This window comes from Bos indicus x Bos taurus, chromosome 2 (genome assembly GCF_003369695.1).
Source record: "Bos indicus x Bos taurus breed Angus x Brahman F1 hybrid chromosome 2, Bos_hybrid_MaternalHap_v2.0, whole genome shotgun sequence".
In the NCBI taxonomy this organism is placed as follows: Eukaryota; Metazoa; Chordata; class Mammalia; order Artiodactyla; family Bovidae; genus Bos; species Bos indicus x Bos taurus.
Window position 1 is genome coordinate 128,695,898 of NC_040077.1, and position 26,262 is coordinate 128,722,159.

General features: G+C 43.2%; 1 protein-coding gene and 1 non-coding gene across 2 annotated transcripts; both read left to right on the forward strand.

Moving 5' to 3' along the window:
• On the forward strand, nucleotides 1-24,602 carry FUCA1 (alpha-L-fucosidase 1). The gene is given in 9 exon segments (XM_027520494.1): nucleotides 1-450; nucleotides 10,946-11,030; nucleotides 11,032-11,081; nucleotides 12,920-13,057; nucleotides 17,359-17,464; nucleotides 20,326-20,526; nucleotides 21,638-21,822; nucleotides 23,528-23,627; nucleotides 23,846-24,602. Coding segments are annotated over 9 exon segments (1,407 nt in total). The 5' UTR covers nucleotides 1-52; the 3' UTR covers nucleotides 23,990-24,602.
• LOC113881968 lies at nucleotides 18,351-18,457 on the forward strand. Its single transcript, XR_003508236.1, has one exon. It is a non-coding gene; the product is annotated as a U6 spliceosomal RNA (small nuclear RNA).
• Nucleotides 24,603-26,262: the final 1,660 nt, after the last annotated feature.

The window sequence follows — 26,262 nt, forward strand, 5'->3', positions numbered from 1 at the left end:
TTAAGAGGAGGGCGGCGAGGCACCGAGGCGGCTGTGCCTGCCGCATCCCGTGATGAGGTCGTGGGTGGTCGGCGCCCGGCTGCTGCTTTTGCTGCAGCTGGTGCTGGTGCTCGGAGCGGTGCGGCTCCCTCCCTGCACCGACCCTCGGCACTGCACCGACCCTCCGCGCTATACCCCGGACTGGCCTAGTCTGGACTCCCGGCCGCTGCCGGCCTGGTTCGATGAAGCCAAATTCGGGGTGTTCGTGCACTGGGGCGTGTTTTCGGTGCCCGCCTGGGGCAGCGAGTGGTTCTGGTGGCACTGGCAGGGCGAGAAGCTGCCACAGTACGAGAGCTTCATGAAAGAGAACTACCCGCCGGATTTCAGCTACGCCGACTTCGGGCCAAGGTTCACGGCGCGCTTCTTCAACCCCGACAGCTGGGCTGACCTCTTCAAGGCCGCTGGGGCCAAGTGAGTGACGCCGCCGCGGGAGCGGGCGAGGGCTGACCCTTGAGCGCCGGGAGGGCCTTAAGCTGGTGGGAATCGGGCGGGGTGGGGGCGGGGAGGAGGCGAGGAGATTTGCCGGATCACACAGGTGTCCCTGTGACCTCAGATGTCGGGGGTACTCTGTTTTGCCTCCCGAAGGATGCAGAATTGTATGTGTCACGCCAGATCTTAAGCTTGAGGATTAGAAGGAAATAAAGGTTTCAGGTTGGTGGTGGCCTTGGAAAGCCCTTGGTGGACTTGGAAAGACCTGAATATGGGGAGGATTGAGCTAAGTGATGCCTAAAGTCAGTCCCCTGCGGGTTAGCAAGACAATCAAGGTTCCAGGATTTTAACGAAAGGTCGGGAGTCTGATCCTAGTTCAACTGTGAACTTGAACAAGGCCTTTTACCTCCCTACCGCCTCCTTCCATGGCTGTACCCTGGAATTGTGTACTTCCTTTCAGCTTTAATATGTCCCAGAGGGAAGGAAGTTCTGATGCCCAGTGTATTTGGGCAACAATATAGACTCTGTGTCATCTGCTCTGCTCAATGCCTTGCATGTAGAGAGTGCTCATGAAATTGTTTTGAGCACTGTTGCAGCTTGCATGTGAATGGTTCAGAGAACTGAAAATGTAAAGCTTGGATGGGAGGAGGCAAGGACTCCCAAGTCTGTTGAAGGCTGGGGCCGGTCCTGAAGGAGTCATCCTTGAAGGCAGGATGTTGCAGGTATTAAGGCAAGGAATGGTGACCCTCAGCTTCAAGGATGAGCTTGGTGGCTGAGCGAGCAGTGGTTTGGATGAGAGTAAGAGAAGACTCAACACATGGACATCACCAGATGGTCAACACCGAAATCAGATTGATTATATTCTTTGCAGCCAAAGATGGAGAAGCTCTATACAGTCAGCAAAAACAAGACCGGGAGCTGACTGTGGCTCAGATCATGAACTCCTTATTGCCAAATTCAGACTTAAATTGAAGAGAGTGGGAAAAACCACTAGACCATTCAGGTATGACCTAAATCAAATCCCTTATGATTATACAGTGGAAGTGAGAAATAGATTTCAGGGACTAGATCTGATAGAGTGCTTCATGAACTATGGACGGAGGTTCATGACATTGTACAAGAGACAGGGATCAAGACCATCCCCATGGAAAAGAAATGCAAAAAAGCAAAATAGCTATCTGGGAAGGCCTTACAAATAGCTGTGAAAAGAAGAGAAGCAAAAAGCAAAGGAGAAAAGGAAAGATAGAAGCATCTGAGTACAGAGTTCCAAAGAATAGCAAGGAGAGATAAGAAAGCCTTCCTCAGCGATCAATGCAAAGAAATAGAGGAAAACAACAGAATGGGAAAGACTAGAGATCTCTTCAAGAAAATTAGAGATACCAAGGGAACATTTCATGCAAAGATGGGCTCGATAAAGGACAAGAATAGTATGGACCTAACAGAAGCAGAAGATATTAAGAAGAGGTGGCAAGAATGCACAGAAGAACTGTACAAAAAAATTCTTCACGAGCCAGATAATCACGATGGTGTGATCACTCACCTAGAGCCAGACATCCTGGAATGTGAAGTCAAGTGGGCCTTAGAAAGCATCACTACGAACAAAGCTAGTGGAGGTGATGGAATTCCAGTTGAGCTATTTCAAATCCTGAAAGATGATACTGTGAATGTGCTGCACTCAATATGCCAGCAAATTTGGAAAACTCAGCAGTGGCCACAGGACTGGAAAAGGTCAGTTTTCATTCCAATCCCAAAGAAAGGCAATGCCAAAGAATGCTCAAACTACACCACAATTGCACTCCTCTCACACGCTAGTAAAGTAATGCTCAAAATTCTCCAAGCCAGGCTTCAGCAATACGTGAACCATGAACTTCAGATGTTCAAGCTGGTCTTAGAAAAGGCAGAGGAACCAGAGATCAAATTGCCAACATCCTCTGGATCAAGGAAAAAGCAAGAGAGTTCCAGAAAAACATCTATTTCTGCTTTATTGACTATGCCAAAGCCTTTGACTGTGTGGATCACAATCAACTGTGGAAAATTCTGAAAGAGATGGGAATACCAGACCACCTGACCTGCCTCTTGAGAAACCTATATGCAGGTCAGGAAGCGACAGTTAGAACTGGACATGGAACAACAGACTGGTTCCAAATAGGAAAAGGAGTTCGTCAAGGCTGTATATTGTCACCCTGTTTATTTAACTTCTATGCAGAGTACATCATGAGAAACGCTGGGCTGGAAGAAGCACAAGCTGGAATCAAGATTGCTGGGAGAAATATCAATAACCTCAGATATGCAGATGACACCACCCTTATGGCAGAAAGAGAAGAAGTACTAAAAAGCCTCTTGATGAAAGTGAAAGAGGAGAGTGAAAAAGTTGGCTTAAAGCTCAACATTCAGAAAACGAAGATCATGGCATCCGGTCCCATCACTTCACAGGAAATAGATGGGGAAACAGTGGAAACAGTGTCAGACTTTATTTTTCTGGGCTCCAAAATCACTGCAGATGGTGACTGCAGCCATGATATTAAAAGACACTTACTCCTTGGAAGGAAAGTTATGACCAACCTAGGTAGCATATTCAAAAGCAGAGATATTACTTTGCCAATAAAGGTCCGTCTAGTCAAGGCTATGGTTTTTCCTGTGGTTATGTATGGATGTGAGAGTTGGACTGTGAAGAAAGCTGAGCACCGAAGAATTGATGCTTTTGAACTGTGGTGTTGGAGAAGACTCTTGAGAGTCTTGAGAGTCCCTTGGACTGCAAGGAGATGCAGCCCGTCCTTCCTAAAGGAGATCAGTCCTGGGTGTTCATCAGAAGGACTGATGCTGAAGCTGAAACTCCAATACTTGCGTCACCTTATGCGAAGAGTTGACTCACTGGAAAAGATCCTGATGCTGGGAGGGATTGGGGTCAGGAGGAGAAGGGGACGACAGAGGATGAGATCACTGGATGGCATCACTGACTCAATGGACATGAGTTTGAGTGAACTCCAAAAGTTGGTGATGGACAAGGAGGCCTGGTGTGCTGCGATTCTTGGGGTCACAAAGAGTCGGACACGACTGAGCTGAACTGAAGAATGAAGGCAGGTAGGTTTTCTAGCCTCTGGCTTAGGGCAGTCTTCCACCGTTGTCTTGTTTCAGATGACTTCCAGCTTTTAGTTTTTCTTGGACTTTAAGTCCTCATGTACTAAAGAGAAATTACAACTGATATTTAGTGTTGCAATTAAAGGCATGGGAATATCAGATCAGATCAGTCGCTCAGTTGTGTCTGACTCTTTGCAACCCCATGAATCGCAGCACACCAGGCCTCCCTGTCCATCACCAGCTTCTGGAGTTCACCCAGACTCACGTCCATCGAGTCAATGATGCCATCCAGCCATCTCATCCTCTGTCTTCTCCTTCTCCTCTTGCCCCCAATCCCTCCCAGCATCAGAGTCTTTTCCAATGAGTCAACTCTTCGCATGAGGTGGCCAAAGTACTGGAGTTTCAGCTTTAGCATCATTCCTTCCAAAGAAATCCCAGGGCTGATCTCCTTCAGAATGGACTGGTTGGATCTCCTTGCAGTCCAGGGACTCTCAAGAGTCTTCTCCAACACCACAGTTCAAAAGAATCAATTCTTTGGCACTCAGCCTTCTTCACAGTCCAACTCTCACATCCATACCTGACCACAGGAAAAACCATAGCCTTGACTAGACGAACCTTTGTTGGCCAAGTAATGTCTCTGCTTTTGAATATGCTGTCTAGGTTGGTCATAACTTTCCTTCCAAGGAGTAAGCGTTTTTTAATTTCATAGCTGCAATCACCATCTGCAGTGATTTTGGAGCCCAGAAAAATAAAGTCTGACACTGTTTCCACTGTTTCCCCATCTATTTCCCATGAAGTGATGGGACCGGATGCCATGATCTTCGTTTTCTGAATGTTGAGCTTTAAGCCAACTTTTTCACTCTCCACTTTCACTTTCATCAAGAGGCTTTTTAGTACTTCTTCTCTTTCTGCCATAAGGGTGGTGTCATCTGCATATCTGAGGTTATTGATATTTCTCCCGGCAGAGGAGGAGTTCACTGTCTTTCAGAAGCCTTAGAAATCCATAATTTTCAAATGAAGAAGTTAAAATCTGGGAGACAGTCCTTTGTCCAGGACAAGTGCCCTTACTGTGGACAAGATGACTGGCCCAGATAGAGGAAGGGAACTAATGTCCTAGACTCCAGATCCCATGACACTAAGATGAAGGTTCTTTCCAGCACACCAGGGGTCTGTAACCATGACCAGAGGGATGGGTCCTCTGCCGGTTTTTTTGTAAGTTTCTTGAGCAGGATTTTTACATTTTCAAAAACCTGTTTTTAAAAAGTAGAAGAAGAATATAGCACAGAGAGGACTGTGGTCCACAGAGCCTGAAATACTGTCTAGCCCTTAAAATCCTGAGCTCCCCACATCAGCCGGGGATTAAATTATCACGTTGGGCACCAACTGTTTTTCTGCCTTAAAAGTAAATGAAATGTTGAGTGATTTGGTTATTATTTCAACACTTGCCTTTTCTCCCCTTTTTCTTTTGCCTTTTGTCATCTCTGTAAATTGATATGGGCTTTATAAAGATCTTATTTTTCTGTCATCTGCTCTTTTTGTGGAGATTTCTTTCTCCTTTAGGGCAAAGGCTTGTTTTTTTTTTTTGTTTGTTTTTTAATGCTTAACATTAATACACAGAAGAGCTCAAGAACTGGAGAGCCAGTGCATACATATTTTCCCTTACCTATTCCTTTCTTCCTTCTTTCCTTCCTAGTCTCCTGTTTGTCTGGGAACTAAGGACTGTGGCTTCCTCAAATTTGCTTTCATTCCTGGAACAATACCCAAGGGGTGTTGTGACTGAAGCAATTCCCTGGATATCACTAATATAGTCACTCATACAAGTTCAGTTGACCCTTGAACAACACAGGTTTGAACTTCATGGGTCCACTTATATGCAAGTTTTTTCCAATAAATATATTGGAAAAATTTTGGGAGATTTGTTATAATTTGAAAAAACTCACAGAAATATCAAAAATTAAGAAAAGAGTATGTCACGAATGCATGAAATATATAGATACTAGTTTATTTTACCATTTTTGTGTGTCTGCTCAGTCACTCAGTCATGTCTGACTCTTTGTGACCCCATGGACTATAGCCCACCAGGCTCTTCTGTCTCTTAGGTCTCCTGCATTGGCAGGTGGGTTCTTTACCGATAGCGCCACCTGGGAAGCCCATATTAAATCATAAAATGCATTAAATTAATCACAGTACATACTGTAGCTCTGTCATAATTTTGTAGCCACCTCCTATTGGTGTCCTGTTGGTGAGCTCAACTGTCGTGTCCACTTAAAACACCAAGTGATGCTTATCTTCACATGAACACTCATCCCTCTGATAAATTACCTATCACAGTAAAAAGTATCTCTCATGTCCTCAAGTATCTTTCATCTTGTTTAGTGCAATATCATAAACCTTGAATAACACCATGACACCCATACAGAGCTCCCCAGTGATGCCAGAAGTGCTCCCAAGAAGCGGAGAAAATTAACATTACAAGAAAAAGTTGAATTGCTTGATATGTATTGTAGATTGAGGTCTGCAGCTGCAGTTGCCCACTGCCCTTCCAACATAAATGAATCCAGTGTAAAAAAAAAAAAAAAAAAGCTGTCATTGCAACTATGCCATAAGGTGTGAAAAACCGTGCACTTATTGCAAAATATCTTTTTATCTCTTATTGAAAATGCAGCTTTGATGTGCGTACTGGATTGCTATAAGAAAGGTATACATAAAGACACTAAAGTGATTCAAGAAAAAGTGAAGTCGTCACATGACAACATAAAAGGAGGGTGAAGGATCTAAAGCTGGAGAATTTAATGCCAACAAAGGATGGTTTGATAATTTTCTCGAGAGGTTTGGCTTTTTAAATGTCAAGATAACAGGGGAAGCAGTTACTACCAACCAGGAGATGAGTTCCCAGAGGCCATTGAGAAAATCATTGAGGAGAAAGGGTTTCTGTCTATCAGCTTTTGCTTTTTTTTCCCTTTTGTTTTTTGGTGGCCCCAGGTGGCATGCGAGATCTTAGTTGGCCAACCAGGGATCGAACCTGTGCCCCCTGCAGTAGAAGTGCAGAGTCTTAACCACTTTACCGCCAGGGAAACCCCTGAACAAGTTTTTAATACAGATTAAAGTGGGCCATCCAATGGAGGAGAAATGCCTCCAAGAACATTTATTAGTGAGGAAGAGAAGTAAGCACCAGGATTTAAGTCAGGAAGGGACTTCCTAACTCTACTGTTTGGTGCAAATGCGATCAGGTTTGTGATTAAGACTGTCCTTTTCTATAAACCTACTAATCAATGAGCCTTGAAGGGAAAAGATGACACAAACTGCCAGTCTTTTGGTTGTAAAACAAGTAGGCCTGGACAACGAAAACCCTTTTTCTGGATTGGTTCCATCAGTGCTTTGTCCCTGAAGTCAGGAAGTACCTTGCCAGTAAGAAACTGCCTTTTAAAGTTCTTTTAATATTGGACAATGCCCTGGCCACCCAGAACCCCAAGAGTTCAACAGCAAAGACATTGAAGTGGTCTACCCCAAACACAACATTTCTAATTCAACCTGTCGATCTAAGGGTCATAAGGATCTTTTCTTTTTGTATTGATTGATTGAGTGATTTGGTTGCATGGGGTCTTAGTCGTAGTGGATGGACTCTCCAGCTGTGGCATGCAGGCTTTGTTGCTCCAGGGCATGTGGGATCTTAGTTCCTTGACTAGGGATGGAACCTGCATCCCCTGCATTGCACAGCAGATGCTTAACCACTGGACCACCAGGGAAATCCCCATGGTGGACTTTAAGAATCTTTAAGGCTCATTACACATGGTACTTGATGGAAAGGGTTGTCAGCACAATGGAAGAGAACCCCGATATAGACAGCATTGTGAAAGTCTGGAAGGATTACACCATTGAAGATGCCATTGTTGTTATAGAAAGAACCATCAAGCCCAAAACAATAAAATTCCTGCCAGAGAAAACTGTGTCCAGATGTTGTGCATGTCTTCACAGGATTTACAACAGAGCCAAGTAAGGAGATCATGAAAGAGATATGGGGGGTGGGGGGAGAGAAGGAGGGGAGAGGTGCAGGGTTTCAAGATAGGGATCTTGGAAAAATTCAGGAGCTGGTGTCCTCACACTTGAGGAACTAACATAAGTCAGTTTGATGGAGATAAGTGCTTCTGAACAAGTGCCAGACAATGAGGAAGAAGACATAGAAGAAGCAGTGCCAGAAAACACATTGACATTAGACAGTCTGGCAGAAGGATTCTGATTATTCAGGACAGCTTTTGACTTCTTTTACCATATTGACCCTTCTATGACATGATATGAAACTAAAGCAAACCGTGGAAGGATTGGTATCGTATTTGTCATTGTTTTGTCATGAAGTCGTGTCCAGCTCTTTTGCAACCCCATGGACTGTAGCCCAAGCTTCTCTGTCCATGGAATTCTCCAGGCAAGAGTACTGGAGTGGGTTGCCATTTCCTTCTCCAGGGGATCTACCTGACCCAGAGATTGAACTTGCATCTCCTGCACTGGTAAGTGAGTTCTAACAGTCAGACAGAAATATATGAGATATTTCCATAACGTTACCCTGAATGCCCGCCTCTCCTGCCTCCTGTCCACCTCCTCCTCCTTTTCCACCTCTGCCACCCCTGAGATGGCAAGACCAACCCCTCCCCTTCCTCCTCAGGTACTCGTCATGAACACCTTTATGGTAATCCACTTCCACTTAATGAACAGTAAATCCTTATGCCATACAGTTAATAAACCTATCTGTTGTGTAAGTGTATAAGTGTCTTCATGAGATCTGAGAACTGAATGGCAAGAACTGTATGAAACGTTTTGGGTCATCATCATTGCAGTCACTGCCTAAGTGTTCATCTGTAGACCATCACACGCAAGATTGGCATGGAAGTAAATAGCCAATCCTTACATAAGCAGAAAGTAAGCGATACTTCTTATAAAATTAATAATATCTTTCCTTACTTTTTTAAAACTTTGCTTTCAAATAATTATATTACCATACAGTATGGCATCTGGTCCCATCACTTCATGGGAAATAGATGGGGAAACAGTGGAAACAGTGTCAGACTATTTTTTTAGGCTCCAAAATCACTGCAGATGGTGACTGCAGCCATGAAATTAAAAGACGCTTACTCCTTGGAAGGAAAGTTATGACCAACCTAGATAGCATATTAAAAAGCAGAGACATTACTTTGCCAACAAAGGTCCGTCTAGTCAAGGCTATGGTTTTTCCTGTGGTCATGGATGGATGTGGGAGTTGGACTCTGAAGAAGGCTGAGTGCCGAAGAATTGATGCCTTTGAACTGTGGTGTTGGAGAAGACTCTTGAGAGTCCCTTGGACTGCAAGGAGATCCAACCAGTCCATTCTGAAGGAGATCAGCCCTGGGATTTCTTTGGAAGGAATGATGCTAAAGCTGAAACTCCAGTACTTTGGCCACCTCATGTGAAGAGTTGACTCACTGGAAAAGACTCTGATGCTGGGAGGGATTGGGGGCAGGAGGAGAAGGGGACGACAGAGGATGAGATGGCTGGATGGCATCACTGACTCGATGGACGTGAGTCTGGGTGAACTCCAGAAGTTGGTGATGGACAGGGAGGCCTGGCGTGCTGCGATTCATGGGGTTGCAAAGAGTCGGACACGACTGAGCAACTGCACTGAACTGATGCACCACCTTCCAGTCCCCTCTCATAATTAAATAACTATGTATCAGACTGTTAGGGAAATTAAAATGGAGGTACTCTTGTTCAGCCTTCAGAAGCAAGACAGCAGGCCTCTGACCGACTTCTAACCTTGCATGGACCCTGCCTGGATGACATGTCTGCCTGTAAGCATACCAGTTGTTACCAGCAAATCAGGCAGCACCTTAGATAAGAGAGGATCTTGGAATTTCCTGAGCCCCTGGAGGTCTGGAAAATCTTGTGATTCACAAGGTGAAACAGCATTGTAAAAGTTAAAGGAAAACCAGAGCTGTGTGCAAATTGATGATGATATCAGTTTGTGTCCTGGAGTTATAAGCAGGAGCCCCCAAATCTGCAATTTGAAGTCTCATGGTGGGGTAGACCCACTTGCCTGGGACCCTTTTCCCAACTGGGACTTCAGATTGCTGTTACTTGGGACTTTCCATCTCTGTTCAAGTCTGGATATAGGTTGGTGGCCCATTTTGGTGATATGCACACTGTTACTTCTGTTATTTCTGTTTCTTTTCTTTTAACGACTGTATGTTGTAATTAAGTTATCTACTAAATATTGAAATTGGTTATTATGTATGTAACCAGCTGTTTCTTTTGTTAACAAATCCTTCAAACCTAAAACAAAATTAAAACCTTCAGCAAAACTCAACGGATGTATGAGACAGGGTGCTCAGGGCTGGTGCACTGGGTTGACCCTGAGGGATGGGATGGGGAGGGAGGTGGGAGGGGGCTTCAGGATGGGGAACACATGTACACCCATGGCTGATTCAGGTCAATGTGTGGCAAAAACCACTATAATATTGCAAAGTAATTAGCCTCCAATTAAATTAAAAAAACAAACTCAACCTATCATCACATTCAAGTGACTTTTTAAAAATGTAACAATGTTTCCAATCCCATATTTTGAATATGAGTATAATACCATATGCCATAAAAATGTTATAATGATTCATTCATCAGTTGTAAGCTAGGCTATCATGAAGCAATCATATTGATTGCGCTAGGCTACTACAAAGCAGTCATGTTGCTGTTTCTTCAGTATCAATGAATGAATCATTAGAACTACAAATAAATATGAATTGCTTTTTCACATTAGCTTTCCAGCTTTGATATTTAGTGTTAGGAATAACTATAATGTCTACAGTGTTTTGTATCATGTAAGACAGTATCGCTGTGGATACTGACAGGTGGTTCATCTTGTAAACAGACAATGTAAACTTATGGTATCAATAAATACAGTACATATGCCCAATCTCCAACTAACACATCTTAAAGCAACTGTACTCCAATAAAGTAAACAAATAAATGCAGTGCAGTACTATAATGTATTTTCTCTTCCTTATGATTTTCTTAAGAGCATGTTCTTTTCTCTAGCCTACATCATTGTACAAATACAGTATATTATACATATAGCATACAAAATGGGTGTTAATCGACCATTTATGTTATTGGTAAGCTTTCCAGTCAAGAGTAGGCTATTAGTAGTTTAGGGCGAAGTCAAGAGTTACACATGGATTTTCTTCTGCAACAGGGGTCAGCAGACACCTGCTAACCACCCCCTAACCACCATGTTGTTCAAGGGTCAACTGTACATTTCCTGTTGAGTTCCTGTAGTTGAGTTCCCTCAACCATTTTAAAAGCCTCAGGTGTGCCAGGTAAGTTGGTGCTCGTGGCCCACTGCCCACTTCCTTTGCTCACGTGGTTTCAATGTTCACAGGTATGTAGTCCTGACGACAAAGCATCACGAAGGCTACACAAACTGGCCAAGCCCTGTGTCTTGGAATTGGAACTCTAAGGATGTGGGGGCCCCATCGTGATTTGGTTGGTGAGTTGGGAACAGCCATCCGGAAGAGGTGCGTGTCCATAGACAGTCACCCCATCTTCACTTTTGATCTAACCACCCAGTATCCCGTGCCTTCTCTTCTCTGCTGTGTTTTCTAAGTTTGCATTTAACCAGTACATGAGAGGGCGTCTGGCCCTGAATTGGCAGTGTTTGAACCTTGGCAGTTTTCATGTGACCCAAAGCATCAGAGAAGTGCACAGCCCTCTCTGGTTAGGTGAAGGATACGCAGCAGAGACCATGACGCTTCACTTGTGCTCTTCAAAGGATTCTTTCTGGGAAGCCTTCCAACCTAGGGCCTTTTCCAGTGTCTGGTGGAGGCCAGGGTTGTGTCTCATCTTTGTGTCCTCCTTAGCTGTCAACCCAGAGCTTTGTAGGATTCATGGAAGGTTTAGATGAGTGGTAAATCAGGAGAGAGCTGAAGAGGGCAGTTAAAGCAACAAAAAGGAAGGTAAGGCATCACTCGTGATTCTAGGTAGTATTTCTAATATCTGCCACTTAAGATGTAACTTTCCAAGGTCAAAGGGCTGGGAAGGGGCAGAAGTGGGATTTGAACCCAGGTGCTCTGATTTTGGACCCTACTGTTCTGAGTATATTTGCCTGTAAGGAGGAAAAGTGGTATTTGTGTCATGCCCACTCAGCTCTGTTGTGATTTGGCAAACTTGATGTCCTATTTAAGGGGTAGACCAGCTACTTATTTGTATAAATACAGTTTGATTGGAATACAGTTGTGTTCATTCACTTACGCATTGATTCTGGCTACTTTCAAGCTCTAATTGCAGAGTCAGAGTAGAGATAGCAAGGCCTACAAAGCCTCAGATATTATCCGGTCAAAAGCATTTGCTGACATATGTCACCTGTGAAACATTCAGTTCCCCAATACTGTGCTCTGCTAATAGTCCTGCTGTAAAAGTCTGAGACGTTGATTAGATCTGGACTCTAAGAGCCTTGATTTTCACCTTCTCTGCTTCTAGTCACTGAATCACATGATGAAATTCTTAACTTCAGTTCTTTCTGCTTTGTCTATGCCACTGCAAATGTTATCCTTCCTTCTTGTATTACAGCATTTCCAAAACACTCACTCTTCTTAATTCACAACAAGTTTTATTGTGTATGAAAATAGGTAAGTTTAACCATATTTTGTTTCAGGTATATTAAGAACTATTAGTAAATCTTATATGAAACAATAAATTAACTTCAACTGCACAGAAAATGGTACTAACGGTTCTTTCTGAGTGATGAGATTTTGGATATTCTTGGTATTTGTCTCCATTTTCCAGTATCTCTTCAATATCTATTATGATCAACAGAAAACATTTTTAATAGGACTATATGTTATTGAGATAATTGACTTAAAAGACAGAAAATGGTTTAAATAACGTTTTGGTGTTAAGATAATTTATGCATAAAGATAATTTGTTATCTGCTAAGTCGCTTCAGTTATGTCCAACTCTTTGTGACCCCATGGACTGTAGCCTGCTGGGCTCCTCTATCCATGGAATTCTCCAGGCAAGAGTACTAGAGTGGATTGCCATGTCCTCCTCCAGGGGATCTTCCTGACCCAGGGATGGAACCTGTCTCTCTTGTGTCTCCTGCGTTGGTAGATGAGTACTTTACCACTGGTGCCACCTGGGAAGCCCAATTTGTTATTTGTATCATCAAAAACAAAGGAAGCCAATCATTTTGCTTAAATGAATGATAAGAGATAATTTAAGGAACTGGCTGTAGGTCCTGACCCCTGTATGCCCTAATGGTAAATTTCACTGAGATGTGAAAATGCTGGCAACTGATTTTTCTTAAAATATTTTTTCTTTGCTTAATGACAGTTGCTGTCCTGTTTTTCTGTTTCAGGAACATACGCTATGGACTGTATCACTCACTTTTAGAATGGTTCCATCCTCTCTACCTACGTGATAAGAAAAATGGCTTTAAAACCCAGTACTTCGTCAATGCAAAAACAATGCCAGAGCTCTATGACCTTGTTAACAGGTACAAAACAAAAGTTGTTTTAGCCTTATGACTTTCATCAATGACATCTGAGCTGCTTATACTGTTGAGGGGAAAGGGGTAGGGGTGGGATATGAAAAAACTCTAGAAGACATCAAAATAGTAATGAGTAATCGTTGTGTTAAGACAAAGTATACTTTTTCTTTTTGCTTTTCAAAACTTCCATAGTATGGTCATGCTGATTTTATAAACTGAAACAGAACTGAGGATGGTAGTAAGTCAAACCTCAGTTAACTCCTTCCATACCACTTTCTTTGTCAGGAGCTTGGAGAAGGGCAGCATGGTCTAATGGACCCTACAGAGGGTTTGACATCTGGCAAATTTGTATTTGAATCCTGCCTCTTGTTACCCTCAAGCATTTTCTTGGCTGTGCCATGCAAGCTTGTGAAAAAGCTGGCTTAAAACTCAACATTCACAAAACTAAGATCATGTCATCTGTTCCCATCATTTCACGGCATATAGATGGGGAAAAAAATGAAAATAGTGACAGACTTTATTTTCTTGGGCTCCAAAATCACTGTGGGTGGTGACTGCAGCCATGAAATTAAAAGACATTTGCTCCTTGGAAGAAAAATTATGACACACCTAAACAGCATATTAAAAAGCAGAGACATTACTTTGCCAACAAAAGTCCATCTAGTCAAAGCTATGGTTTTTCCAGTAGTCATGTATGGATGTGAGAGTTGGACTGTAAAGAAGGCGTGCCACAAAGACAGAAATATAGATCAATGGAACAAAATAGAAAGCCCAGAGATAAATCCACGCACGTATGGACACCTTATCTTTGACAAAGGAGGCAAGAATATACAATGGATTAAAGACAATCTCTTTAACAAGTGGTGCTGGGAAAACTGGTCAACCACTTGTAAAAGAATGAAACTAGAACACTTTCTAACACCATACACAAAAATAAACTCAAAATGGATTAAAGATCTAAACATAAGACCAGAAACTATAAAACTCCTAGAGGAGAACATAGGCAAAACACTCTCTGACATACATCACAGCAGGATCCTCTATGACCCACCTCCCAGAATATCGGAAATAAAAGCAAAAATAAACAAATGGGACCTAATTAACCTTAAAAGCTTCTGCACGTCAAAGGAAACTCTCAGCAAGGTGAAAAGACAGCCTTCAGAATGGGAGAAAATAATAGCAAATGAAGCAACTGACAAACAACTAATCTCAAAAATATACAAGCAACTCCTCCAGCTCAACTCCAGAAAAATAAATGACCCAATCAAAAAATGGGCCAAAGAACTAAATAGACATTTCTCCAAAGAAGACATACAGATGGCTAACAAACACATGAAAAGATGCTCAACATCACTCATTATCAGAGAAATGCAAATCAAGACCACTATGAGGTACCATTTCACACCAGTCAGAATGGCTGCGATCCAAAAGTCTACAAATAATAAATGTTGGAGAGGGTGTGGAGGAAAGGGAACCCTCTTACACTGTTGGTGGGAATGCAAACTAGTACAGCCACTATGGAGAACAGTGTGGAGATTCCTTAAAAAACTGGAAATAGAACTGCCTTATGATCCAGCAATCCCACTGCTGGGCATACACACTGGGGAAACCAGAAGGGAAAGAGACACGTGTACCCCAATGTTCATCGCAGCACTGTTTATAATAGCCAGGACATGGAAGCAACCTAGATGCCCATCAGCAGATGAATGGATAAGAAAGCTGTGGTACATATACACAATGGAGTATTACTCAGCCATTAAAAAGAATACATTTGAATCAGTTCTAATGAGGTGGATGAAACTGGAGCCTATTATACAGAGTGAAGTAAGCCAGAAGGAAAAACACCAATACAGTATACTAACGCATATATATGGAATTTAGAAAGATGATAACAATAACCCTGTGTACGAGACAGCAAAAGAGACACCGATGTATAGATCAGTCTTATGGACTCTGTGGGAGAGGGAGAGGGTGGGAAGATTTGGGAGAATGGCATTGAAACATGTAAAATATCATGTATGGAACGAGATGCCAGTCCAGGTTCAATGCATGATACTGGATGCTTGGGGCTAGTGCACTGGGACGACCCAGAGGGATGGTATGGGGAGGGAGGAGGGAGGAGGGTTCAGGATGGGGAGCACATGTATACCTGTGATGGATTCATTTTGATATTTGGCAAAACTAATACAATTATGTAAAGTTTAAAAAAAAAAAAAAAAAAAAGGCGTGCCAAAGAATTGATGCCTTCAAATTGTGGTGCTGGACAAGACTCTTGAGAGTGCTTTGGACAGCAAGGAGATCAAACCAGTCAATCCTAAAGGAAATCAACCCTGAATATTCATTGGAAGGACAGATGCTGAAGCTCCAATACTTTGGCCACCTGCTGCAAAGAGATGACTCATTGGAAGACCCTGATGCTGGGAAAGATTGAGGGCAAAAGGAAAACGGGGCGACAGAGGGTGGGATGGTTGGATGGCATCACCAGCTCAATAGACATGAGTTTGAGCAAACTCCAGGAGACAGAGAAGGACAGGGAAGCCTGGTGTGCTGCAGTCCATGGAGTCGTAAAGAATCAGACATGACTTAGCCACTGAACAACATCAATGACCACAACAGCAGTGCAGCTGGTGGGATCTTAGTTCTCTGACCAGGGATCAAGGGATCAAACCCAGGCCTTCAGTAGTGAGAGCGCAGAGTCCTAACCACTGGGCCGCCAGGGAACTCCCTTAGAAGCCTTAAACAGGTTACTCATCTGAGCCTCAGATTGTCACTCTGTAAAGTGACAAGAATGCCTTCTAAGTAGGGCTCAGCATAACATATGAAGTTTCTATCACTATGCCTGGTACAGAATAATAGAGGCATTATTATTCTTAATTATCCTTAAAAATGATGACTTTTACTTTGGGGTTTGTCACTGGTCTTCACCATGTTTTATTCTGCGTTTGCCCTTCTTGCTCCTGGGGGCACTTAGGAGGATGGTGGACCTTTAAAGATTAAGAGGCAGCCGTCTGTGCTTGGACACTCACTGTAGACCAAAAGACGAAAAAACTTGCACCCAGATGACTGCTGCAAGGAAACAGGACGGTTGTTAAGAAACCAACCAGCAAAGCTTCAAGTCAGAAATCCAGTTCTTTTTTTCTTACTGAGTGTATAACCTCGAACAAACCCGTGATCTTTCTATAGCTCAGTTTCTTTACCTGTTTATACATCACAGGGTGTTGTGAAAATGAATGAAGTTAACGAGTATAAAGTGCCTACTACGATTTTTCCTATACAGTAAAACACACACCATCTGTGTTTCTCTCGCCTCTTAGGCAGCCTTTTTCCTGGACTCGACGTGCTGACCTAAGTGTTTACGGAGTACAGCACAGGATTCACTAACAGGCAGATTTACATATGGGTTCCAGCTCCTATTACTTACCAGCTTTGCACCTAAAACAAAGTTACTGAGCAATACATTCTTGGCTTTCTTAAGTGGGACTAATACTGCTTACCTTAGAGGTATAAATACATACACTCATAAGGCTCAGAGTAGTAATATGAGAAAGATGCAACTGTGGCTCAAGTGAATTCAATAGATTTTTATGATCAAAGCTCTGGGTAGTTGTCCCCCAAAATGCATTTGATGGAACAGTTCAAGCTCTTGCTGCTGCTGCTGCTGCTGCTAAGTCGCTTCAGTCGTGTCCGACTCTGTGCGACCCCATAGACGGCAGCCCACCAGGCTTCCCAGTCCCTGGGATTCTCCAGGCAAGAACACTGGAGTGGGTTGCCATTTCCTTCTCCGATGCATGAAAGTGAAAAGTGAAAGTGAAGTCGCTCAGTCATGTCCGACTCCTAGCGACCCCATGGACTGCAGCCCACCAGGCTCCTCCGTCCATGGGATTTTCCAGGCAAGAGTGCTGGAGTGGAGTGCCATTGCCTTCTCCGGTTCGAGCTCTTAACACATCTTAAAAGCAGAAACAATAATCCTGTAGTTCTGGAGCACCACTCTTTTCGTTGGGATCAGTTTCTGGAAGGAAACCAAATTGTATACACACTGAATAAAGCTTTACGTTTTAATCTAAGACATTTTAAAAAAAGATTGGGAAGAAATATACCAAAATGCTGTATATTAAATGGTGGTTGTGTTAGCTCACAGGTGTGTGTGTGGTCATTTTCATCCTTTAGTTTTCCACTTTCTCTGTACCATGGTACTTTCAAAATAGGAGGAAATTAATTTTTAAATATATGTGGCAAAGATAGGTCTGTCAGACTTGACTGTGACTGGATTCAGATGATAAACTTTGTTGTAATTGTGTGTCTCTTAGGTATAAACCTGACTTGATTTGGTCTGATGGAGAGTGGGAATGTCCTGACACTTACTGGAACTCTACAGATTTTCTTGCTTGGCTCTACAATGATAGCCCAGTTAAGGTATGTGATTATATGACTTCTCCCTTATTTATCTGTTATGATAAAACACAGTGTGAGGAGCCAAGATCTGGAGTAATAACCGTAATGACAACAGTGACAATAATAAATACTAATCTCAGGACTTCCCTGGGGTTCAGTGCTTAAGTCTGCCTTCACCTTCCAGTGCAAGGGATCAGCTTTGATCCCTGGTCAGACAGCTAAGATCCCACATGTCTTGGGCCTAAAAAGCCAACACATAAAACCAGAAACAATATTGTAACAAATTCAATAAGGACTTTAAGTGTAAGCAAATAAACAAATACCAGGATCGATATGGGTGCGGTAGGGACGAGGGAGCTTAATGGATGTGAAAGGTTTCTCCTTTCATTCTTTTTTGCCCCTTCCTTTTTCTTTCTTTAAGCTTTTTTTCCTTAAAGCTTTCTTTTCTCCTTTAATTCTTGATTTTTACAAGCTAGTTTTCAAGCTTCTTAAATTTAAGTCGTAGGATAGAAATAGTATAAAGAAGCCCCAGACCACCATTAGAGAAAATAAACTGTTAAGCAAACAGACATTGTAAATAAGAAAACCACCCAAAAAATTAATATATAAAACTTATTAAATGATAGGAATAAAATGTGAGAATCTATGACCTCAGCTACTCTATGTTGACTGTGTAGTTTAACTCATATAGGGAAATTTCTTTTCCCTGAGATCCAAATTCTAAGGAAGTTGGAAACTTCGCCTGCCTTGAGCTGTCCCTCAAAAGCAACCTACTACACTGCACAATAGCTGCCCGTTTATAGTTCACATTTCAAGACACGAAGTAGCAGAAGTCTCAATCTTCACCGTAGAAAATTTCAAAAATCTTACAGATTCTAGCTTTGTTGTGCATTTTAAAGAAAAATCTGTGCTCACTTCAGCAGCACATATACTAAAATTGGAACTATACAGAGAAGATTAGCATGGCCCCTTCGCAAGGATGACACGCAAATTCGTGAAGCGTTCCATATTTAAAAAAAAAAGAAAAATCTAAGACCAGTTTGAACTGAGCTATCTGGGTAGGTTCATAAACCTCTTAGGATGTCACTGGCTGCTACTGCTGCTAAGTCGCTTCAGTCGTGTCCGACTCTGTGTGACCCCATAGACGGCAGCCCACGTCCCTGGGATTCTCCAGGCAAGAACACTGGAATGGGTTGCCATTTCCTTCTCCAATGCATGAAAGTGAAAGTGAAGTCACTTAGTCGTGTCCGACTCTTAGCGACCCCATGGACTGCAGCCTACCAGGCTCCTCTGTCCATGGGATTTTCCAGGCAAGCGTACTGGAGTGGGTGTCACTGGCTAACTATTACTAAATTCAGAAAAGGGGAAGAAAGATCCTATGTGACAATTGGAAGCAAATTCACATTGGTGTTTTGGAACTTTCGGGCTGCGTGGGGACCTCTAGTGGCGAGGCCTGGTGGTTCTTCCCCGGTGGTTCCCCGGCTGGGGTGGCTTAGATGCGGATCCTCAGGTGGGACACTGCAGACCATATTCTACCCACTCTTGTCCTGCGTGCTTTCTCATGCGTTAGGAAAGAGGGTTGTCATGTACTCATATTAGGAAATGACTTTTAGGAGAAGCAGACCCTGATCCTTACCCCTCTGCTGTCTGTAATTCCCACTCCTGACCTCTCTGCAGGTCTTCTCTGGGAGGTCACACCTTCCCCACCACCCTGTCTAAAATCGCAGCATGCCTCCATCAACGCTGTCTTTCCTCATCTTATCTTTCTCTTAACCACTTACCTGGCCCAACATATTTCAGATACCACTTACCTCGTTGCTATCTGTCTCCCTCACTGAAGCATCACCTTTGTGAGGGCAAGAATTTGGGTCTATTCACTCCTACATCCCCAACTCCAGCAACAGTCCTTGGCCCAGTTAGACACAGAGTAAGTACTGGTGGAATGTAAACTAAATCTGGCTCCTGGAAATTTATATTCTTTCTGAAAGAAGCAAGAAACACTCCTGAACTGGTGTTTAGGTGAATTCTGTGACGCTGATGTGATGTCACATCATAATCGTCCATGTATATGTCTCCTCAGCTAGTCGCTGCTGGATCTCTGAGGGCAAGAGCTGTGACTTGTTTACTCTGGATACCCCAGTATGAGCCTCATAGTAGTATTAAATGTTGACATTAAGTTATTCTATGTAAAGATTTTTTGAAGTTCAGCAAAACCTTAAGGGAAGGAAAAGAATGTTTGATTACTGACTTTGCCTTACTTAGGTAAAGAAAGTCAGGGTTATATAGTGAAAAGCATCCTGGGCTGGATTCATAGTCCCAGCTTTCAGAAACTCTGCCTGGGAATGTGATCTCGGCAGGTCTCCTCTTCTACATTTCTCTTCCGATAGAGTAAGTGGTTTACTAGATAATCTAAACAGGCCCTTCCAGTTCTGACACTACATATTGCTAGACTGGGGTTAACTGCAAATAACGTTTGGAGTTGGATATTTCTTTGTTGTGAAGGGACAGTTCTCTGTGTTGTAAGATGTTTATGATTTTTTTTTTTTGCCCACACCATGCGACCATGCGGGATCTTAGTTCCCAGTCCTGGGATCAGACCCCCACCCACTAGCAGTGTAAGCAGGGATTCTTAACCGCTGGATGGCCAGGGGATTCCCTTGTAATGGGTTTAGAAGAATCCTTGGTCTCCGCCCACTAGGAGGCAGTGGCACCACCCCGAGTTGTGACCAAGAAACGTCTCTAGATTTTGCCCTTTGTCTCCTCCAGTTGAGAACCACTGTGCTCGACTGAGTCTGCTCCTTGCTTCCAAACAGGCACCTGACTTATCAAACTGAGTTAGATAGTTTTACCCCCGATGATCTCAGTGCTCCTTCCTCCTTTAGGATGAGGTCGTAGTGAATGACCGATGGGGTCAGAACTGCTCCTGTCATCATGGAGGATACTATAACTGTAAAGATAAATTCCAGCCAGAGACCTTGCCAGATCACAAGTGGGAGATGTGCACCTCCATAGACCAGCGGTCCTGGGGCTACCGTCGAGACATGGAGATGGCTGACATCACAAACGAATCCACGATCATTTCGGTAAGAGGTAGTTATTTGTTAACTGCAGTCCCAGGCTGCCTTCTGGCTAAGAGCGGTGGAAGCACTCTGGATAGACTTATGGGCCGGGAGAACCCGTTCGGGTTATTGAACATACTCATAACACTTGTCCTAAGGAGACAGGTCTAATTACTGAAGAGTTCTGTACAGAGGTGTTCTCCCCAGGATTATTTTCAGATTGACATTGGGCTGTTTCAATTCCTGGCAACCATAAAGGAACAATTCAGCAGATTTGGGGATTTTCCTTAACCATGAAAACGTTTCTGAATGTAATAGGGATTAATGCTTACAGGGTTGATGAAAAGACAAGTTATGCAGTATCACAACTATATAGAATTAACTGCACGAGAAAAAGACCAGAAGGAAACCTCAAAAGTTAATGGTGTGGTGTCTTTGGGGTACTCTAACAGAACCTCCTTTTTAAAATTTTCTGTATGTAGCCTTAATTTTTCTGGACTGCCTTGAAGTGCTACTGTGTGGGGTCACAGGAAACACACACACACACACACACGCATCCCACCCCAGAAATCTTAAAGACTATATCTCTTTACAGAATGTTTTCCTGAAGGGGCAACATACACATTTATATAGCTCAGGGTATCCTGAAATTCATCAGATCTCTTCCACACCTCCCTGCCCCACCGCCCCACCCCGAGTCTCCATAGCACCTGCTCTAAATCTCTCATCTCTAATCTCTGTATTCTCTCTGGCTGGCTCCACAGAATCCTTTCAAGGCCAAGTGCTTTGTTTTCAGCTCCCTGGCTGACACTCTGTGCCTCTGATATATGACACTTCCGTCTACATATGGCACTATGGCAGGTGCCAGCTCACGGGTAAGAGCCCATGATCACTCCCTGGAATCTGAGTTAATATATCTCTCAACTGTGTAGCAGAATTTTTCAATTTTCTCATGTAAGCCTATCCTGCTATGAAAATGACAAAAATATATTGTCTTTTCCAAAAGATAGAGGATATTCACAAAACACAGGGAGAACAGCCTAGATTCTTCTTCTTCCCTCCATCTGTGTGTTTTAAGCATTCAGCCAGGCTTGGCATTCAGAACTAGAATTTCCCTGTTTTCTGCTCCTGCCAGGAACTGGTTCAGACAGTAAGTTTGGGAGGCAACTATCTTCTCAACGTCGGACCAACCAAAGACGGACTGATCGTTCCCATCTTCCAAGAAAGGCTACTTGCTGTTGGGAAGTGGCTGAGCATCAATGGAGAGGCTATCTATGCCTCCAAACCATGGAGAGTACAATCTGAGAAGAACTCTGTATGGTGAGTCTAGTCTTCTGTTACAGGTGGGAACATCCTGAGCTGGCAACCCCTTGGGTCCACAGTGGTTACAAGCCAGGCCACGGACTCATCTGGAGGAAACACAAGAGCTGTTCTGTGATGTTAAATGTGCGCCCAGGTTTATGTTTTAGGCCCCAGGGTATCTTTGACTAGTGAGGGAGGTGGGTAGGCTTGGTGAAGAAAGGAGCTACGAAGTATCAATTTGCTCAACCCCTAAAAACAGTCATAGCTAATATTTGTACAGCACCCACATGTGGTAGACTCCATCCTAAATTCTTTCTCCTCATTTAGTGCCCTCAACAATCTCACTGGGTGGATAATGTCACCATCCCTAGGTTACAAGGAGAAAGCAGGTCCAGGGGAGTAATCATCCGCCCAGAGTTACGAAGCTACTAAGCGAAGAAGGCATGATTCACACTTGGCATTGTGGATCTAGTTATTTGATCTCAGGCTTCAGGAATTTTTTAAATTTTCAACTGCAAAATGGGGTGATGATACTTAACTTCCTGGAGTGTGAGGATTAAATAAACTAACCTATGTAAAGCACCCAGCAGAGTGCCAGGTACATACTAACTGCTCAGTGAAAGACCTCTGCAAATGTTATATCACAGAGCTGGGGGCTTTGCATCAGGAGAAACACGTTCATGGTTCTGTTTTGGATGAGTTTCTATTTAGTGATTTTTTTCACCCTCTGCTATAAGGATGGGCTTCCCTGGTGGCTCAGATGGTAAAGAATCTGCCCACATTGAGGGAGACCCAGGTTCAATCCCTGAGTTGGGAAGATCCCCAGGAGAAGGGAATGGCTACCCACTCAAGTATTCTTGCCTGAAGAATTCCATAGACAGAGGAGTCTGGCAGGCTACAGTGTATGCGGTCTCAAAGAGCTGCACACACCAAGTGACTAGCACTTTCACTTTCTCTAAGCATAGTGAAACCTCAGAACAACAGATTTGTCTTGGGAATTTCCCTGGCGGTCCAGAGGATAGAGCTAGACGCTTTCACTGCCATGGGCCTTGGTTTGATCCCTGATCGGGGAACTAAAGATCCCAAAAACCAAGTGGGATGACCAAAAATTTTAAATTTTAAAAAGGAATTAAAATTCATCTTCATTGCACATCTTGCCCATGTTATACCCTCAGACGTTTTCATATGGATTTAAAGATAAAGAAATATATGAATAATGAGGAAGATGGCTTCAGTATGTGTCACTAATATAAGAGTTAAAAAAAATGTTTTAGGAAAACTTAGAACCCCATACAGAGAAGAAAGGGAAGATACCACCCAGAAAGAGTCTTCCAGGGCTACATAATTCCCACAGAGCTTAACCGTGCTGCTGTGCTTAGTCGCTCAGTCACATCCGACTCTGCGACCCCATGAACTGTAGCCCGCCAGGCTCCTCTGTCCATGGGGTTCTCCAGACAAGAATTCTGGAGTGGGTTGCCATGCTCTCCTCCAGGGGATCTTCCCAGCCCAGGGATCGAACCCAGGCCTCCTGCACTGCAGGCACATTCTTTGCTGTCTCAGCCACCAGGGAAGCCCAAACCTAAATTGGTATCAAGTTACTTGCTCGTGGCAGTGACAGACTGAAGGTCTCGCAATTGGTGGGTAATTGACGGGGGAATGTATAAGGTCATGTGGCAGGATAATAAGCCGGGCATCTTTGACAACGACGTTTCTTTTTTCCCAGGTATACGTCTAAAGGATTAGCTGTTTATGCCATTTTACTGCACTGGCCAGAATATGGAATCTTAAGCCTTATATCCCCTATAGCTACTTCAACCACAAAGGTAAAGAGCCTCCATCAGTCCTGTTGGAGATGTAGCTCTTTGTAAAGGAATTGGCGAGCCTTCTCTGACCCTTCCTTCCTTCCCCAGATCTCTCCTGTTTCCCTTCTGGGCTGTCTTCCCCGCCCTGGCCCAGTGTAGTTGTTTGCCACCATATTCAGGCCATATTCTGTGCTCATCAATGCATTCGTGTTTTTCCCATTCCCTTTTGCTCTCTGCAGGTAACAATGCTGGGAATCCAAAAGGATCTGAAGTGGTCCCTAAATCCCTCAGGTAAAGGTCTCCTCGTGTTCCTGCCCCAGTTACCACCCGCTGCTCTTCCAACTGAGTTTGCTTGGACCATAAAGCTGACAGGAGTGAAGTGATCATTGGAGTTCAAGAAGAAAGGGACACCGCCGGCACTTTGATTTTCCTCTTATATCGCCATCATTATAATAAACGACTCTTCTCTACTCAGAAATCTCTTTTCCAACACATTTTAATAAATGGAACGGATTACATTACACTGATGTCTCACGGGATCAAAGATCTGAGATCCAGTGCTAGCATCTCTCTCTGATCAATAGAAGAGACTGAACAGTTAAGCTCACCCATTCCTACTATTGGGAATTATCTGCAATGGAAACTTCCTCCATCCTCTGTTTCATAACCTGACTGCTTACTCAGATGACTTCAAGAATAAGCCAAATCGTCCCATTGCCTATGGGAGGTGCTGAAAAGGATTTGGCAGACTCGACTATATGCTATTTATTTAGCATCGGCTGTCGCCAGCTACCCCCATCTGCCCCCAAGAGCAGGAGAGCCTCGAGGGGAAGGAAAATGCTTCCAAGGCTGCTAATAGTAAGCTTTTTAGAAGTTTGCAAAGCAAGCTAAGAGCTCTGACATTCAGTCTGTTTACAGGGATTCTATGAAGAAAATGAATGTGATTCTGCCTTGCTTTAATACAGTCAAATAAATAAATTTGTATGTCAAATCATTTTCTACTAAAAAGCACGTTGTAGCTTTCTTCTTCCAGTTTCTATATGGACTGCTTATAGCCTTATGTTTCTGTTTAAAAAGAAAAAAGAAAAGTAGAAGTTGAGTACCTGCCAAGTCTCCTTAATGCTGAGCAAGAAAGTAATCCCTTTGGTTCTTCTGTTCCTCACTTCTAGTCCCATTCTCTTGAGTTGGCCAGGTGGCATCAGTGGTAAAGAACCCACCTGCCAATGCAGGAGACGTAACAGACGCAGGTGTGACCCTTGGGTTGGGAAGATGCCCTGGAGAAGGGATTGGCTACCCACTCCAGTATTTTTGGACTTCCCTAGTGACTCAGATGGTAAAGAATCCGCCTACAGTGCGGGAGACCTGGGCTTGATCCCTGAGTTGCAAAGATCCTCTGAAGGAGAGCATGGCAACCCACTCCAGTATTCTTGTCTGAAGAATCCCATGGACAGAGGAGCCTGGCGGGCTATAGTCCATGGGGTCACAAAGAGTCAGACATGACGGAACAACTAAACGCAGCCCAGCACAGCACTTAACACGTGCATGCATCCACTCAGTCTCTCTAATTGTTAGAGATCTAATAAAGTTTTCTCCTTTTTATTTACAAGATGTATTTGGAAATCCTTAACCTACATTTACATAAAATTTGTTTTTCTCAAGCACATATGAAACATTTACAGATGTGAATACCAAAGAAGCAATGTCATAAGGATTATATCATATGTCTGTAACATAATTAAAGGACCATAAAAACTTGAAGGAAAAACTAATATGTTAAGAAATTTTAAAACACTTTTAAATACTTATTTATTATTGAAAGCACAAGAAAATTAGAAAGCACTTAGAATAATAATGGAAATGCTATGCATTGAAACTTGTGAAATGTAGCTTTTAAGAAAAATTGCTTTAGAGAGGGTTCCAGGAAGATGGCAAAGAGGAAGCACCAAGAATCTCTTCCCCCATCTAGAAAACAATTGTACTGGCAGAATCTGTCTGATGTAACTATTTTGAAACTCTGGAGGCTACTGAAGGCTTGCAACTTCCAGAAGAATACCTGGATGGTAAATTATGGTTAATTCTGGTCAGTTTCAGCTACCCATCCCTCATCCCTAATCATTGAGTACACAGCTGTGCATGTGTTCCTGGAACAACTTGCATATAGTCTATGAGTTCAAGGTGGGCAAAAGGACTCTGTTGTCCAAATGTCAGGGATTTGTGCTCTTTGGGTGGAGGGGGGTGCGATTTGTGCTCTTGAATGCTGCTTTTGATCACAGAGGTACAGGCGATAGGTGGACAAACCATTGTTGTGCCTTCCCCATTGTTGCAAACCCCTCCTCCAATAGCTGAAGTAACTTACAAGGGACTTAAAGGGCTGGTGCTCATTCCCCACCCCCAGTTTCATTTTTTCCCCCTTCTGGGAGCTAGACATTAAAGGTTAGGAAATCCAACAACTGCTTATATGGGAGATATTAGAAAGTGACCATGTCTGCCCGTGGAAAGAGTCAGAAAAGGCCTGAGAAGACCTTAAGTTTACACCTTTGACTTATCCTTGGCACAGAGACAACCTACAACAATCAAAAAGGGGGAAAAGGCAATGAACAAAAACAGTAACAACAACAACAAAATAGCAAACCAGGGGAAGGAGAAGAATCTGGAT